General features: G+C 51.0%; 1 protein-coding gene across 1 annotated transcript; it reads right to left on the bottom strand.

The window, feature by feature from the left end:
• Nucleotides 1-3,655: 3,655 nt before the first annotated feature.
• Nucleotides 3,656-13,337, bottom strand: DMRTB1 (DMRT like family B with proline rich C-terminal 1). Its single transcript, XM_079922706.1, has 5 exons — nucleotides 13,199-13,337; nucleotides 11,658-12,260; nucleotides 9,280-9,485; nucleotides 5,896-6,049; nucleotides 3,656-4,532 (listed from the first exon to the last, which is right to left on the bottom strand). Exons 2-5 carry the CDS (start codon nucleotides 12,235-12,237, stop codon nucleotides 4,468-4,470), a joined length of 1,005 nt encoding a protein of 334 aa, XP_079778832.1. The 5' UTR covers nucleotides 12,238-12,260; nucleotides 13,199-13,337; the 3' UTR covers nucleotides 3,656-4,467.
• Between the last annotated feature and the right edge of the window lie 3,924 nt (nucleotides 13,338-17,261).

The following is a 17,261-nucleotide window of genomic DNA, read 5'->3' as shown; positions in this document are numbered from 1 at the left end:
AGCTGTGATAATCCCCAGGGCGGCAGGAGACGAGGGAGAGAACCTCGTCTCCTGCCCTAGACCCAGAAGGGCATGTTTAGTCTGCAGAGGATCCCTATCCCACTCTCCAGGAAAACTGGGAAGGTCAAGGTGGGAGGGCTTCTCTCCAGTAGGGTTTGGGGGGCCAAAACCTACAGGTGCAGCCTTAGAAGACACACCTCTGTCCTCCACTCTGGCCACAAGAACAAGCATTCTGTCAGTCCCAGCTCACACCATGGGGCTTGAGGTGAAGCCCAGGCCGCAGCAGGGGCTCGAGCAACAGGAGGTGTTGACTGTCTTCTGGCCCAAAGACCCCAAGGGCCCTTTCCACACTGGTCACAACAATGCCTCTTTTAGCATTCTCTCAGGAGATTTTGGATGCCGGGGTCAGTGAGTAGATGAAGCCGTGGTTTTAGGAGGCAAAGTCCTCAGGCCACTCTCTGTGCTGTGCTAGAATCTGCCAGAAACGAGGGTGCGCTCAGTAGTCTGTGTTCAAAAACATCTCAAGACGGTAAGGCAGGGCAAAATGGATATTAACAACTCTGTAACCGGTGCCCAGGGATGTTATGTCGTCCTCTGTACGCCCACCTCGGCCACTTAGAAGACGTGTGACTTTAGGCGAATCACTATCCCTCTCTATGCCTCACTTTCCTTCATAAAATAGGGATGATAACATACCTCTTCCCTGGGTTGCTGTGAGTATTAAATGAGGGAGGGGTGCAGGGCTTGGCACACAGTAGAGTTTCGGTAAAGGCTGACTCCCTGCTCCTCTGCCGCCGTGTGACGCCCGAGCAGATAGAACACAAGTGTAAGGCAGAAACGCCGAGTGAGTGGCCAGAGGCAGGGTAGCTCAACCCTCCGCCCAGTAATGCACAAAATGACCCTGACATTCTGCAGCTGGTGCTGGATAACTGTAGTCCTAACCAATGCTAACCAATGGGAGTGGGGACACAGAGACAAATGAGACCTTGTCATTGCCCGCCAGGAAGCTCACGGGCTTGTGGGACGGACATCTACTCGGTGGGCTCAGTGTGATGGAGGGCAGCAGAGGGCCTGGACAGGCCCCATAGATCTTCCTAACCCAGGCTGAGGAGCCCTGGAGGAGGGGTCACCCGGACCAAGTCGGAAAGGGATAAGTAAAAGATGAGTTAGGTGAAGCTGGAAAGTCTAGGAAGAAGGCTTAGCGTGAGCCAAAGTGCAGAAAGGAGAGAAAGGGTGGGGGGATACGTCATGGGACACTGGGATTGGGGCTGGTGTCTGAACACAAAGATAGTAGAGCATCTATTTCAAGAGCAGGGCAGAGCGAAGGCGATTGCTGAGAGGTTGGTGATCATACAGTCCGGGGTAGAGGCTCATCATTTTGATTTCCCAGGGAGATCCCAGGTCTCCTGGGAGCGCTGCACGCCTATTCCTCCAGCTGTGCTTGCGGAGTAGCAGCCACGGACCCGCGCGCTTCTGCGGAGGCCAGTTGCTAAGCAACTGACTCCGCCCCTGCGGTTGTCTCGCCTCCACGCGCCCTCTCCCGGTGGCCCCTTGCCAGTGCATCCGGGGTCAGGGAATGCCGCCTGCTGCCTTCCAGAACGTTCTCCCAACTCAGAGCCAAGCCTTGGTCGTTTGAGTTGAGCGATGGTGCCCCCGCCGACGGTCTCTCTGCTTCCAATCTTTTTCTGCCAGGATCTGGCTGGCTCCACCCCTGCAGGACCTGGGCTAGGCCAGCCAGTGAGGGAGGCGGCCAGAGAGGCGGGCAGGCAGGTTGTGCCGAGAACGTTGGTCTCAGAGCAGTAGGGAGCCATGGAAGGTGCATGAGCGGGACAGCAACATGAGCGGATCTGGTGTTTCAACGCTCACGCTGAAGCTGCTGGAGGACAGCCTTGTGGAACAGGGCATTCAGGGAGCATGATTAAACTGATTGGAAAGGCTACAGGCAGCAGGGGTCAACTGAGCCCACCGGGAAGTAACCATGGTGATGGGACACAGGAAAGGGCAGCCTGGGGCTCTCAGAACTTGGGGTTCACATCAAGGGGAAGGGAGCTAGGCAGGGTTCCACCCTGTCCCACAGCTGGTCTTTTCAGCCCCAGCAGGCACCCTCAAGGCTGCAGGAAAGATGCTGACCAGTCTCTGAGACTCATCAGTTCACAGGTCCGCAGGACAACTGAGCGATCCTCCCCTTCCAGGAGTCCTCTGGACATGGATCCCTAGAGGACCAGGGAACATTGCTCTTCTCCACAGGACAGAGCTTCCCACCTCAACCCTGCAGGCTAATTAAACATTGGTCTGGCATGGTGTGGAGTCCCTGTGGTCACAGACTGCCTCTTACTTGTGTGTGTTGATCAGAAATGCAAAAACAGCTTTATGGATTAATGCAGTTTGGTTGAAAAATCTTTCAAAGCATGGGGTCTACGATAAAGCAAAGTGATGAAAAATTAGGGTCACTGATCCAGCCCCACCTGGCCATACTGTCAGAAGGTCACAGGTCCAGTGAGGGCAGAGTTCCGCCAAGTGGAACCAGACGCCGGGTCTTCGCCCACCCTCCTGGGGTTCCTGCAGCCCTGTGGACGCAGGGGCAGCACCAGCATCGGGGTGGCTGATAGCTTTAGCCTCAAAGCCAGGCTAGTCCACAATCGCTGCATCACCAGGTCCAGACTGAAGCCAGTGTGACCTGCAGGCCTCAGTATGCCTGGTTCTGCTCTGCTGAAAGCACTGTCTATAAAGCAGTAACTGAAAAATTCCTGACTGTACTTGCTCCAGTACCTTCCAACAGAAGAGGCCCAGGCCCTTGAACTCCAGCCACCACACTGATGTTGAGAGAACAGTTAGAATATCACTTCTCAGTGTTCTTCCTGCCACCTGTCCTAAGACGCCTGGCCCACAGGCAAGACAGGAGGCAGGTCAGCCTAGTTTCCTGGGTGCCAATCCTTCCCAGACAGAGAACAGGACACCGTCCCTCACCCTCAAATCTGTCACTCCAGGTCTCCTACCCTTTCTACCTCCCTACCGAGAGTGCCTACCCTCACCTAACTCATTCTTGCACTTTAAGATGCAGTCAAAGCCCCAATTTTTCCAGAAGGCTTTCTCTGACCACACTCCCCCACCCCCACCAACAGCCCCTTTACCTCTCTCTGTCCCATGGCAATCCCACTGGACTGTCTATTTGTCTGTTTGTCCCACTAGATTCCATGCTCCTCATGGGCAGAGCTGATTGTCAGGTTCTGAATCCAGCAGAGATGCAGGATGCTTTTTAAATGACAGAGGAAGTGAAAACAAGGGAAGAGAACCAGGACCCTAAAACACAAAAATGGGATCAAGTTCTGTTTTTTAAAACCATGTCACTCGGCAGGGACCATGAAAGGAGCTAGGGAAGAGAAACTAAAAGAAATCTTTACATTTTATGTGTCTGCATCAAATTTCCTTAAGAGGTCTCTACTGCTTAAAAGAATAACAATACTGATAGTAAAAAACCTACTAGCCTGGTCCAAGGCTCTCACTTGGTAACTGAAGTAAAGGAAGGGCCTTGCCTAACTACACAGAAAGAGCAGGCCAACGGGCCACGAACCCCAGCTCCCGACTCCCCTACCCAATGCTGCCCTCCACAAAGATTTAAAGAGAGGAAAAACCTTCCACAAGGATTTCTACTGCCGATTTTATTTCAATAGTCAACTGTTCCCAGAGAAGAAACTGCTGGTGCCACAGGTGATGTGGAAGAACCATCCTATTCTCTGAGAACTGCATCAGCGCTTATGAACAGACTACTTTTTAAAGCTAGCAACCACTATAAAAACACTAAATAGTCAAACTTTAATAGATTTTTTTAAACCAGAAATGATGCCTATAATGGCTTAAACTTCACGGAGAACAAGTGAAGCAGCCCTAGCGGCCAGAAGGCTTATAGTAAAGGCTGGAGAAGGAGCGAGGGGCAGTGGCCAGGCTGACTGTGGGGGACACAGCAGCAAGGAAGGATGCTGCAGAACCTGCTGTCAGCACCCTGGTCCTGGCTGCTCGTGCCATCCACCTGGATGTGCTGGACACCTGATGTCTGTGTGGCCCCCAGCTGGGGACCAGGGAGAGGCAGCGGAACCAGAAGGCGGAAGTAGATGATGCCTCCTGTCCTGGAGCGGGACCTAAGGAAATCAGAGGCTGCCTCTGGGGGCGAGTCTGATAACAGCGGCACAAACAAGAGATGGTTAAATTCATTCCTTAACGTGAGCTTCCACCAGTCCCCCACTCCTTACAGCCCTGGCTCTGCCCTCCAAGCTCCTTTTCAACCGCCTGTTATCTCAGGATTGAGAGAACTTTAGCAATCACCTTCCTTCCTCCAATCTTGAAATGGGAATTAACTGTCATCTTACGCCTATCACTATCCGTCCTCCCTACACATCACTGAACAGAGACAAGAAAATCATTGCTGTTAACACCCCCAAGGCCCCACTCTGCTGGCCTGAGGGCCGGGGCCTAGTCGTACTGCTCCTGGGACGAAGGCTGGCTGGGCTCCCACGGCCCCTCCGCATCCTGGTCATCTGTGAAGGACAGAGAAGAGGGGCTGGATTCAGCAAGAGGAAAAATTACCTGTTTTCAGATGTAAGTTTTCTCGAAGGCATTCTCATCATTCCCAGTCCCTACGGAGAATTAGTTATTCCCACTGCCACCTTTAATTTGCTAGGAGTCAGGACACTGGAATTCTAGCCCTGGTCACATGACACAGACTCAAGTTCAAACTCCAGCTCTGCTTGTCACAAGCTGGGTGGGAGGAAGCAAGCTACTCCCAGCTGGGAACCTCAGTTTCTCCTTCTCCTCAGCTTCTCCTTCTGTCAAAGGAGATGATGCCCTACTTTGCAGCATCAGGGGATTAGGTGAAACACTAAATGAGAACGAACTTTTACTACCGCCTTTATCGTTTCAGCCATCTTCAGGATGGCCTCGTGAAGTAAGGGACCCTTATTAGTCCGCTTGTGCAGATACTGAAACTGAGGCACGAAGGAGTGAATTAACGTGCCCGAGGTCATACCGTTGGCAAGCGCTGGAGTCAGGACTTATACCCAGGCTGTGCGGCACCAGGGCCAGCGTACTTCAAGCCACACTGCACCATCTCCCCAGCTAACAGATCTAGGTGTTGCACGCACAGCAAGTGTACAATAGGCCTCAGTTTCTTTTCCTGTGGAGCCTCAGGGGAGGATGGAAAGGGTAAAAAAAAAAAAAAAAATCCTAGAACCTTTAAACCTGCAAGGGCCCTCAAAAGAAAACCCAAAGCATTTTCACATCCAGAGTTGCAGTTGACGCTCACAGTAACCCTGTGACAGGGCCTGTTTTACAGGTGAGAAGACTGAGGTCTAGAGGAGGGTGTGAGTGCCCAAGATCACCAAGTGCACCAGTGGCAGAGCTGTGAAGGGCAGGTTCTCTCCAGAGTGGCCTGGGGGAGAGGAATCATCCCCACCAGCCCCCAAACTGGCTCCAGCTGCTGCCCCAGGCTCAGCACGTGCTGTTTCCCCAGCCAGAGAGGCCCGGCACCTCTGGTCTTCTGAACACACCACATGCGTGCCATCCTCCAAGTCTCTGCCCACGGGCACTGCTAAGGTGAGGAAATTAGCATTGGACCTGGAGCCAGGCAGAGAATTCTGTTGAAATCTGAGCTCCGCCACGGACATATAGGAGAACCTCTCAGGGTTCTGTCGGCTTCCTCACCTGAGAATGGGGACCCACCTCCCCTAGATGATCACGGATGGAATTTAGGGAGGGGTGCAAGGAAGAGCTTACCCAGGGCCCAGCACATTTAAAATTCTGTTCTCCATTCCCCTTCTTTGCACATCCATTTCGCAGTAGGGCCCCCTTCCTCCAGAAAGTCTCCCTGGCCCCTCGGCAGCTGGAAGGTGGGGGCTCACTCACCAGTGTTTTCCTTGTCCGCGTCAGACACGATGGGCAGCGAGGACGACGGGGGCGGCGGGGGCACGCGGTGGAGCATGGTGAGGTACCGCGGGGGTAACTGGGCCGGCGGCAGCAGGTAGTAGCGGGTCTGGAGGTCTTCCGCTGGCTCCTCCACCTGTGGGGCGCACACAGCAGAGAGCCAGAGGGGAGAGGGTTGGCCAGAAGGGCAACCCAACGTTCATTCTCCTGAACGGGGGGCTCCCCGTGGGGCAGATTCACCTCTGTGGCCCAGGCACCGGGGCACAGGGCGCCCGGAACAGGCTGCTTGGCAAGCACCTGCCAGATGACTGAGGCAAGAAGGAACAAAGGCACACCTCAGATAAGCCCGGGAGCAGGCGCACTTGCACAGCTTCACAACCTCCTTTCATCCTTACGACCCTAGGAGGGAGGTTCTATTACTATCCTCACTGTGGTGACCAAAAACTGCATCAGTGAGATGAAGGTACAGGCCCGGGGCCACAGAGCTGGTGAGTGGCAGAGGCTGAACTGAATCCCGAGTCGGCCTGACCCCACTGCTTTGCAATGGAGAAGGATCTGCATGCATCCCGACTACGTGTGGTCCCACCTTCCCCAGGTGTAATGACTCAGACTCCAGGGTCGCTGGGCCTGGGGGGTGTCCCCCTTCTAACCGGCCAGTGTCGTGCAGCCGTTACTGAGGCAAGGGCAGCTGGGTGACCTCAGCAAAGTGGCTTCAGCAATCAGCCCTTCTGTATTTCTGTTCCTTCTCCGGAAGATGGAAGCTCACCCCACATCACAGGACCCCAAGGCTGGAATGAGGGGACGCGGAGGGGTGATGACTACACAGCTCAGAGAAACGTAACTGGAAAGACATGAATGGGATAGAAAATAATGAATTTCAGGTGTGGGTCCTATTGTTTACTTCTCCATCCAGATGCTTCAGAGCAGCCCTTCCTAAGCTGTGCTCCAGAGAACTCTGGTGTCCTACAAGGTATTTCTAAAAGTACTCTTAGCAGTGTTCTTTGTCAAGGGAGTTTGAGAAACACTGCCTACCACCTCCACACTGGTGAGTCACACACAAGCATATTAAAGGCCTCGAGGCAGTCTGCAAAAATCTCCGTAGGTTAACCCAGCACTTCCTAACTTAATCTGACCACAAGGAAGGGAAGATAAGCCCACTTTTGAGTACCTGCCATGTCCCAGACCCTGTGCCAGACACTTTGTACGCATTCACACCTTATTGCTGGAATCTATCAATGGCCCTAGGAGATAGGACTCTCACCCCCATTGTACAGATTAAGACCCAAGCGAGGTCCTCAGAGGTTAGGTGACATCCCCAGGCCATGTGGCCAGTAAACAGCGGAGGTAGGATTGGTTTTTAGGTCTGTGCGATTCCAGGCCTGTGCTCTTTTGTGGGAAAAGAGGAAGCAAAGAAGTAGCAGGTGGGGCAGGACAGGAAGAGAAGGTGGAAGGTGGCTCGGGGCGTATCTAGGAGGCTGAGCAGGGGCCAGCAGGACAACGATGAAAGCAATTCATAGGCTCTTGGGTTCGAAACAGCTTCACAAATAAATGCCTGGTCCTCTATCCAGACGTGAAGGGGGTGGGAAGGGAGATTATTAGTGCTTTAATTCCAAGCTGCTCAGCAGAGTCTCTCCCTGGATCACAGCTCCTGCCTGGGGCTTGTGGTGGCAGCTTAGGCCCAGATAAACCAACTGAGATCACACTCCTAACAAAGGCCGTCTGGCAGGCCTGTCAATCAGAGCCCTGCCCCGATGCCAGGCCCCAGGCTTCTGTGTGAGCAGACGGTGGTGGGTGTGTGCTCCATTTGGCCAAGGTCCCTCTCTTTGTGTGGAGGCTAGAGACGCCGTGCTCTCCCTGGGCTGCAATGGGGTGGCCGGCACCCCCAAATTTCAGGCAGGGCAGGGGTGGCGGTGAGAGTCAAGGGCCATGTTTGCTCTGCCTCTGTCCTAGCTCTGTCACTGACCAGCTGTGTAATCTGAATCCTAGTCCCTCACTCCCCAGTCCTGTGACCCTGGACAAATACGTAACTTCCTGGAGCCTTCTTCCCCTGCCCTACAATGAAATAACATGCACCTCGAGGGCTGACATAAGGGCCAGTAGGCACCCTGGAAATGATCAAGACCAGGGGTGTTCCAACTTTTCCCCCTTGAATGAATGGAAAATGATTTCTAAATAAAACTTTAAAAGATCTGGAACAGACAGAGGAGATGCTGCTGAGGTGAAGCAGGAGTGGGGATCCAGCCCCTGCGTGCCTGACCTGCCTGGTCACAGCTGGAACCCCACTGAACCGGCTAATGACCTGTGGCTAATGACCTCATTATGTAAATGCCAAGCTTTTATCCTTTCTCTTACTCACTTCCCACATTAAACCAAAGAAGCCTACTCTACTCGCTCTTCTCCACCCTCCACCCAAGGGAAACATCTCTGTAACACCCAGCGTTAGGCTTGTAGCTCTGAGGGAGACAGTAAAGGTGACAGTGGTCTACATTTCCGTGAACTTGAACTGCGTCTGAGCCAACCTCCCCCACAGGTCCAGCCTTATGGGGTCAAAGTCAGGACTGGTCACCCAGGCCTCTCACTATCCTGCAGTCCTGATGGCCCTCAGTGCTTTTGCCAAAAGGGAAAAGGGCGGAAGGAGCTAGTAGCCAAGGCCACAAAACCTGGTCCCCCCACCCGTATCTCACACAACGGTTCTGACTTTTACACATCCAGCACTCAAAACTCCAGGCTCAAAAGCACACCAGTTAGTAGCCAACCACTGATCTTATAAAAGGATTAAATTTCATCCATTCTTTCAACAAATATCTCCTAAGGTGACAGGTGTTTGGGGAAGGTTTCCTTATTTTTCATGACTAAGCTTAAATGCCACTTCCTTCTGAAAGCCCTCTGCCGTCTCCGGTGGGATATACCTTTGGGGCAGGGGACCTACGTCTGCTCCTGGCTGTGCCCTCAAATGTGTGGCTCCAGGAAAGTGATATTTCCTTTCTGGTACCCAGCAAAATGAAGGGCCCTTCTAGCACTGGCATTCCATGGGTCAAGGCTGGTGCTCACTCAGTGTTACTGCGTGGCGGTTCCTCAGGCTCATCTGAAATGTGTCTGTATTCCTTCTTGCCCGAGCTCCCCCCGGAGCCTTTTAACCCGCGCCACAGCCCGGGCTGACTTGTCTACATGTGTACAGACTTGGCTACACATGTGCATTCCCAGAGGCGCACACAGTACAAGGTCAATGCTGTATCCTTCTGACCAGTGCCCAGGGCCTGGTACAGAGTGGGCACAATGGCTGGCTTCCTGGGACTGAGGGTCTGTAAAAGCAGCCAGGGTAACTGGGGTAAGGAGGAACCTCGAGGAGTCAGGGATGGTACTCACCAAGCCTCCTCCATTGTAGTGGCTGCAGGACATGTGCTGGAAGCCCTGCTGCAGGGGGACCCGCGGGGTAAGGGATGCATCCTGGTAGCGCAGCAGGAACGGGTGGTAGGGGTGCATGCTGGAGCAGTTGTGGTACAGCTTGGAAGGCTCTCTTTCCAGGTACCCAGACCCCACCACACGATCTGAGTTGACGCTCAGAGGGGGCCCTGAAAAGGGACACAATGAGGGAAGTGTTAAAAACACACAGAGCTAGGAAACAGGGCATCACGTTACTGTCTGAAGGTAGCAGTACAATAAACACTCATATCCATTTACAGAGAACTCCCACATCCATTATGCTTTCGACCCTCCCTGCTCTTTAAACCCTTCACCCATGTTCCACTCACTGTTCTTAGGAAAAGTCCTTTGGCACAGCCACGAAGCCCCATGTGGGCTAGTTCCTGCCTCCACTCCAGCCTCCTCATTCCCGAAAATCTAGCAGCTCCTTCTTTCTCCTCCACCTCAGGGCCTCTGCAGATGCTGTTCCCTAAGCTTGGAAGGCTTTTTCTCCTGACCCCACTTTGCCTCCTGAAGTCCCCAGTACTCAGCTCCTAATCTTCCTTCTGACCACAGCTAAACCATCGATTATTAGAGCTCTATACACCAATCTGTGCGACTCTTTGATCAGTGGTGTCCCTCTCCCCAGGACAAGATCCTTGAGGGCAAGGAATCTGACTCATCCTTTTCATCATTAGTGTCTGACACATGGTGCTCAGGGCTCAGTCCCTGTTCTTTGAGAGATGGAACAAAGAAAGGCACTGTGGGGCTTCCCCGGTGTCACAGTGGTTAAGAATACACCTGCCAACACAGGGGACACGGGTTCGAGCCCTGGTCTGGGAAGATTCCACATGGCGTGGCATGGGCAATTAAGCCCGTGCGCCACAACTACTGAGCCTGCGCTCTAGAGCCCGCATGCCACAACTACTGAGCCTGTGCTCCGCAACAAGAGAAGCCACCGCAATGATAAGACCATGCACCGCAACGAAGAGCAACCCCCGCTCGTTGCACCTAGAGAAAGCCCGGCCACGGCAACGAAGACCCGAGGCAGCCAAAAATAAATAAATGAAAGGAAGGAAGGAAGGGAGGAAGGCACTGCGTCCATGGAAAGATATCGTTCTCCTAGAATTGCTGTCTCAGATCTGTCTTCCCCATCTAGTTCTCTGGGGACCTATATTTTCCTAGAATGCCCCAGAAGGCAGAAACGGGCTTCAGAGAGCATCAGGCCAATCTCCTTAGCATACAGAGGGGAGAGACTGCCACAGAAGGAAGGAGCTTGCCTAGGGTTACAGAGTGAGCAGGCCCCCAGCGTCCTGACTCAGACTTGTGCTCTTTCTACCACACTGCCACAGAGAAAACCAAGAAAACACGTGTCTGCACCCAAAACGAGCCCCTTTAAAAAAGCTTCAAATCTGGGCTTCCCTGGTGGCGCAGTGGTTGAGAGTCCGCCTGCCGATGCAGGGGACACAAGTTCGTGCCCCGGTCCGGGAAGATCCCACATGCCGCGGAGCGGCTGGGCCCGTGAGCCATGGCCGCTGGGCCTGCGCGTCCGGAGCCTGTGCTCCGCAACGGGAGAGGCCGCAACAGTGAGAGGCCCACACACCGCAAAAAAAAAAAAAAAAAAGCTTCAAATCTACACGTGACTTGAAATTGTAATAGTGAAAGCCACAAGACCTAGGGAACAATGTAATTTATGCATATGGAGGGAGGGGAGAAAAAACAGGCAACAACAATCATCTCAATAGACTGTCCTCCTGTAGTGTGCAGAGCTCGCATTCCCACCCACGCCTGGGAAAGGGCTGGAAGGGCTGCACGGACAGACCCATTGGGGCAGGGAACGGGTGAGGGTCGGGGCCTCTAGGGCACAGAAACGGAGGGGACGGTGCGCAGGCGCAGTCTTGTTGCGCTAGACCACCCACAGGGACGTCCTGGGGAGGAGCCTCCAGCCCAAGAAATGGGCGGGAAGAGGCGCGCAAGCGCAGTATGGTCAGGCTGCCTCGAGCCTCTCCGTGGAGGAGGAGGGGCAGCAAAGTCGACTGGGGGCCATTTTTTCCTTTCAGGATGGAAACGCAAAAAGCTGTAGCTAAATGTTAAAAGCCCTCAGAGCCACCCATTCCTTTCTCTCTTTTACCTTCTTGCAAAAAGGCACCGAACCCAAATGACTACTCAGAAAAGGGTATCCCAAAGCAAGGTTACCTCTAGAAAGCATCTTCCCCACCCCCACCCCTTCCCCGCGGGATCCGAGCGGGCCTGGGACGCCGGCGTGGGGAGCGGGGAGGCGGCAGCCTGGAGAGGAACCAACAGCAGGGCAAGGCCGCGCGGGGCCCGCCGGAGAATCTTACCGAAGTTGGCGAATGGCGGGCTGGGCACCGGCCGAAGCGACCTGCTCAGCTCCAGGCGGCCGGGGCAGCCCCGGCCAGCGGCCTCCGCCCCGAGCTGGGGCCTCAGAGAACTGGGCATCGCCGCGGCGGCTTGTTTGCTCGGCCCCACGTGGCCGCGGCCGCCCAGAACTGGCTGCAAGGTGCTCTGGCCGGGGCTCCAGCCCTGCTGGGGTCTCTCGAGGAAGCAGGCGGTCGCGCGGCCCTCGGGGCCCGGGTGCGCGTCTCCCGAAGCGGCAGGCAGAGGCAGCGGGCGTAAGCTTGAGCCCGGGACAGCGGCCGCGTCCCCGGAGGCCAGCTGGGGCCCCTGAGCGCACAGGGCCACCTCCTGCTCCTCCTCGGAGACCTGCTTCTGGAGTACCTGCTGCGCGGCCGTGATCTTCTGGCGCTGGGTAATCAGGTAGCACTTCTTGCAGGTGCACTGCTTCCAGCGGCACTTGCCCGCGTGGCCCTTGACCGGCACCAGGAAGCCATGGTTCCGGCACCGGGAGCACCTGGGGGCGCGCAGCATCTTGTCGGCCATCTTGGCAAGGTCTGCCTCCATAGCACAACCGCTACCTCTGGGAGCTGCAGAGCGAGTGGAGCACGGATGAGCAGTGCCCCACGAGTCGCTGGTGCTGGGGACTTTGGATACACTTGTAACAAAGCGACTCTCAGTGCGTCCCAGGAACTGCAGCAAGACCCTTGCATTTTTCCTTTTTTGGGTGCAAAATTTGGAGAGTTTCTATCCCTTGGTTAATAAGATGCAAGGGATTGGGTTGAATAAGTTCTTCATGGAATGCTATTGCATATATGTCATCTGGATTATCTGACGCTTTAGGCATTTAATTTCCAAACTCTCTATTCCCGCCATCCCACAGACAGAAGCTATTTCGTAGTTTCAAAAAAAAAGGCGGAGTGATATTCAACGGTGCACAGATTTAAAGCTCCAGAGAAACGTATAAACAAACCCATTCCGGTTGAAAAGCATTCCAAAAGGCAAACCGTGTTTCTCCTTCCAAAAGCTGTTGCTTCTGCTGAATTTAATTTATCTCCCCTGCAGGGAAGCAGCCGTTCACAGCGATGCTTCCAGAATATTCTCAAGAGCTCAGTGCAGTGTGGTAGCTGCTCAAGGGTGTGCCCTATAGTAATTCCCATTTTTTAAGTCTTACTGGTATAGGAATGCATTTCTGGGAGATGGCATATTGCTGTTGTTGATGCCTTCCAAAGTCAAGCATACTTAGAATGCTTTGAAGTAAAATAGACTTAGGATATTTTAGCATGAGCTTGAACTGTGCCATGAATTTAGTTACCTCTGTAAAACAACCCAAATCTCGGGACACCTAAAAAGTTGCCACAAACTTCATAGCTTCCCAAGACTACTAAACTAATTCATTTTTTTGTTTTATAGAAATTTGTGACTCCCTGAGGTCTTCCCCCGCCCCCCTTAGGTCCAAAAAGGAAAGAAAAAAGCTTGTGATCATAGGATCAATCATTTTCTTTAAGGAGGTAGTTATGGTTAATACCTGGTGAAAACGTGTGTATTTTTAACTGCCCTTTCTCTGAAGTTCTCTCTTTCGGGTCGCAGAATGGTAGAAGCTGAGAGCCAAGGCCTGGTGTCCACCTTGATCTTCCTGAGCCTCTGGTTGCAGCTGTATTTTGTATTTCTCACCAGCTGCCTGACAATAGGAAGTGGTTGCCAATCTGAGGCTGATTATGTACTGGAAAGCTGAAAAGAGGTTTCTAAAATCTTTTTCTGCTTTAAGGAAATATATTCCTCGGGCTTCCCTGGTGGCGCAGTGGTTGAGAGTCCACCTGCCGATGCAGGGGACACGGGTTCGTGCCCCAGTCCAGGAAGATCCCACATGCCGCGGAGCGGCTGGGCCCGGGAGCCATGGCCGCTGAGCCTGCGCGTCCGGAGCCTGTGCTCTGCAACGGGAGAGGCCACAACACTGAGAGGCCCACGTACCACACACAGACAAATATATATATATATATATTCCTCATCTTAATACGAGGGCAAAAAGTATATTCTTCCTGTATTATTTGGCCCTTTAGGAATTTCACTGGTAATTTAAATCCATTTAAAGAGACCTAGGTTTGTCTCTGCTTTGCTCTAACACCCTGTATCTTAATTTTTGATTTTAAAAATATGGTCCCATAGATACAAGGACAGGCAAGCTCTTTTTCTGACTCTACTCAATTCAGAATGTCTAACTTTTTCACCGACCTTGTCAATTGAAAATGTTACTTAAAAATCATATTTTCAATACTACTGTCAAAAAAACTGGGGCATAAGCTGCATTGTTTCATTATGCTGCAAATTATAAGGTCATTTTCTGCATTATCAAATTTAAACATCAGCTGATAAGGCCTAAACAAGAAAACTACTCTCATTTACATTTTCATGCTTGACCACCCAAGCTCTCTTCATTTTCCTATTAATGATTTAAAGGAAAATCCTATTCAAAGACAACTATTTGAACTAACTTATTTTAGCCTTGTTAAGGACAAAATGCTTCCATATCTATTTCATAACTTTAGGGGCAAAATTTACCCAAGGTGATGTGAATTTGCATAGTGCTTTGAATTAATAAACAACCATATGTCTTTTTAATCAGTAGTCACGTTATAAGATGCAGAAACCTCAGGGTTTATATAGTAAACAAATAAGAAAAAATATACTAGTTTATTTCTCTCTTCCCCGCAAAGTCTCAATCTGTGTAGGTAAATTCCAACAGAGCTTTATTTACTTCACTCTTGGAAATTCAGGCAAATTGAGGGTTTTGTTTTATTTAGGTTGATGACTGATTACTTCTTAGGCTGCTGCTGCTAGATAGAAATAGATATAGATATACTTCTTTAAATTATTATTTAAAAAGATGGTAAGATGTAAAAGTGAAAAACTGGAAGTCAAAGAAGGATGAGAGCAGTAAGTACATAGTAGACCCCTTCCTTCCCCACACCTAAACCTTTGGATGTTATGTTTAAGAAAGTCTGCATCATCGTAAACAGTAGTTTATAAAATGACAAGTTATAGTTACTGGGGAATCACCAGTTTGACTAGTTAACCACAAAGGGGCTGGTTGATGGTCATATCTGAGTTCCAGCTTTAGATAATGGCTGTATTTTCCTCGGAGTCCCAAATTTCCTACTTTGAATGATGCCTCTTCTCTTCTGTTAATATGATTGCTATTGGTACTGTTTAATTCATATTCATTTTAAAGAGCCCTGTATTGTGCAGTACACAGGGGTATCATTTATAATCATTAAATATTGCATGCACTATAATGTTTCCTCACTGGTAGCACACACGAGTAAGGAAGGGCTTTTTTGCCTATAGCATCTTTCCCCCAGCGGCTATAACCTAGATATCTGCTACCTTCTTCTTCAGGCTCTCTCTAGTGAGCAATGAAAACTTTATTGAAGATTTTGTAGGGGATAGAGGGGAGGATTTACATGACACATCCTACAGCAGATGCTTTAAAATCCTGCCTTAGCGTTTCTGTTCTCTCAAGATCCTCCTCTGCTGTGCCACACCCACTGGAGAGGAACTGGTCTGGTTCCCCACCCACCCACCCCCGTCTCCACCACCTCCCACCCCCACCCCAGTACCCAGCCTCTCTAGCTTTTCTCGCCTTGATTTTTGAGAGTTCTGTAATGGATGTGACTATCTTACTTTTCTTTATGTCTAGCTCAATATAGACATTCAGTAAATATTTGTTGAATGTACAAATGAATCTTACCTCCCTCTCCTGCCAATGTCAAAGTCATCTCCTTTCTCACCGGCACAGTAAATCAACTTGAATCCACCAACTTTTACCAAACATCATACAAAACAGAGCCCAGAGTGAACAGGACTTCTCTCCCAACAAGCAGAATCTGAGGGTCAACTTTGGTTCCTTGAGCTTACCCCTTATCCCTGATGGTTTCAGAACAGTAATAATACCTACTAGCACTTACTAAGTGTTTGTATGTGCCAGTAATTATTAAGCCCTTTATGTGTATATATTCATATAATACTCAAAACAACTCTCTAAGGTAGGTACTATTATTTTCAGCCCCATTTTACACATGAGGAAACTGAAGCCTGCAGAAGTTAGGTATCTTGCCCAAGGTTTTCAGGCATTAAGTGACAGAGCCATGATTCAGAACCAGGAAATTTATCCTCAAAGTCCATGTTCTTAACCATATATCTGCTAGCTCGATATTTCTTCTAAGCAAACACAGTGCTCTCCCCAAGAAAGCATTGGTGATTAATAGAAATGTTTGTCTTGTTACATACCCCATTACAGTTGGGGCAAAGGAGGATGAAGATGTAGCAACTTGGTGAAAATTCCTAGGATGCCCTGCTTACTTGCTTTTCTTTACCCATAGCCAATATTCATTGAGTGCCAACTATGTGCTAAGCATAAAGGACACAGAAGTAAATAAAAAGATAGGATCCTTACCTTTATGTATACTTCCTAGCTGGCAAACCAGACAGTAAACAAACAATTCCAGATGAAAGCCGAGGAGTGGTGCGGAGACCCAGGATGCTATAGGAACCCACATGAGGGTCCTAAGCTGGATCAAGAAGTCAAGGAAGACTTCCTTGAGGGGCTGATTCCTGAGCTCAGGCCTAAAGGATAAGTAGGAATTAGCCAGGTACAGGAGCAGGAGAGGTGTGTCCCAGACAGAACAGCATGTTTAAGGCTGCAGCGTGGCTATCGTACAGTGAGGTCAGGAGACTGGAGGGAGAGGAGATGGAGAGGTTGAGCAGTAGCCATGTGGAGGGAGTCCTTAGAGGAAACTATAGCTGTTACTTTTGAAACTGAGCAGGACCCTGCAGGGCCCTCCTGCGTACAATAGCCCCTCCATGTCTCCCATTTCTTATAAAGAAAAAGGCTTTATAGTCTCCTAGGCCTTCCCAGAGTTCCAAAGAACAGATGCAATCAGTTACTAATTAGGAAAGTGAGGGAATGCAGAAACAAAGGAAAAGCTGTCAAGAAACAATAGTTCAGCAGGAAAACAGAGTCCTAGTTCCTCCTCAAGGGATACATGCAACAATCTGACATGTATCTTTGAGTTATTCTGTAGGAACTGGAACTAAGACCCCCCACCCGAGTAGAGGATGGTGATCACAAGCTGAGCAGGAGCACCTGACCCCAGACTGGTTGGAATCAGAAAGTTAATGGTTAAGATTCCTGAAACACCACCCTGTTACCTCACCACCAACCAATCAGAAGAAAGTCATCCCCCTGCAACCCTCACCCCAAATGTTGCCTCTAAGAGCCCTTCCCTGAAAGCCATCGGGGAGTTCAGGTCTTTTGAGCATGAGCTGCCTGTACTCCTTGCTTGGCACCCTATAAATAAACACCGTACTTTCCTTCACCAGTAAACTGGCTCTGCTGCACAGCAGGTGAGCAGACCCAAGTTCGGTTCAGAATCACTATCTAAGACTAAGGAGTGGAAATGACATGGCAGAACCAGGCAAAACTAGAACCCACATATCCAGACATCTAGTCTCTGTCCTTGGTTTTTCTTTCAGAAGGTGGAACAATAAGTAACTAGGACTCACATAGGTATTGCAAGATTAAAATAGAGCTG

The sequence above is a fragment of the Stenella coeruleoalba genome (assembly GCF_951394435.1).
Source record: "Stenella coeruleoalba genome assembly, chromosome: 1".
Classification (NCBI taxonomy): domain Eukaryota; kingdom Metazoa; phylum Chordata; class Mammalia; order Artiodactyla; family Delphinidae; genus Stenella; species Stenella coeruleoalba.
This window is presented reverse-complemented; position numbering and strand designations above follow the sequence as displayed.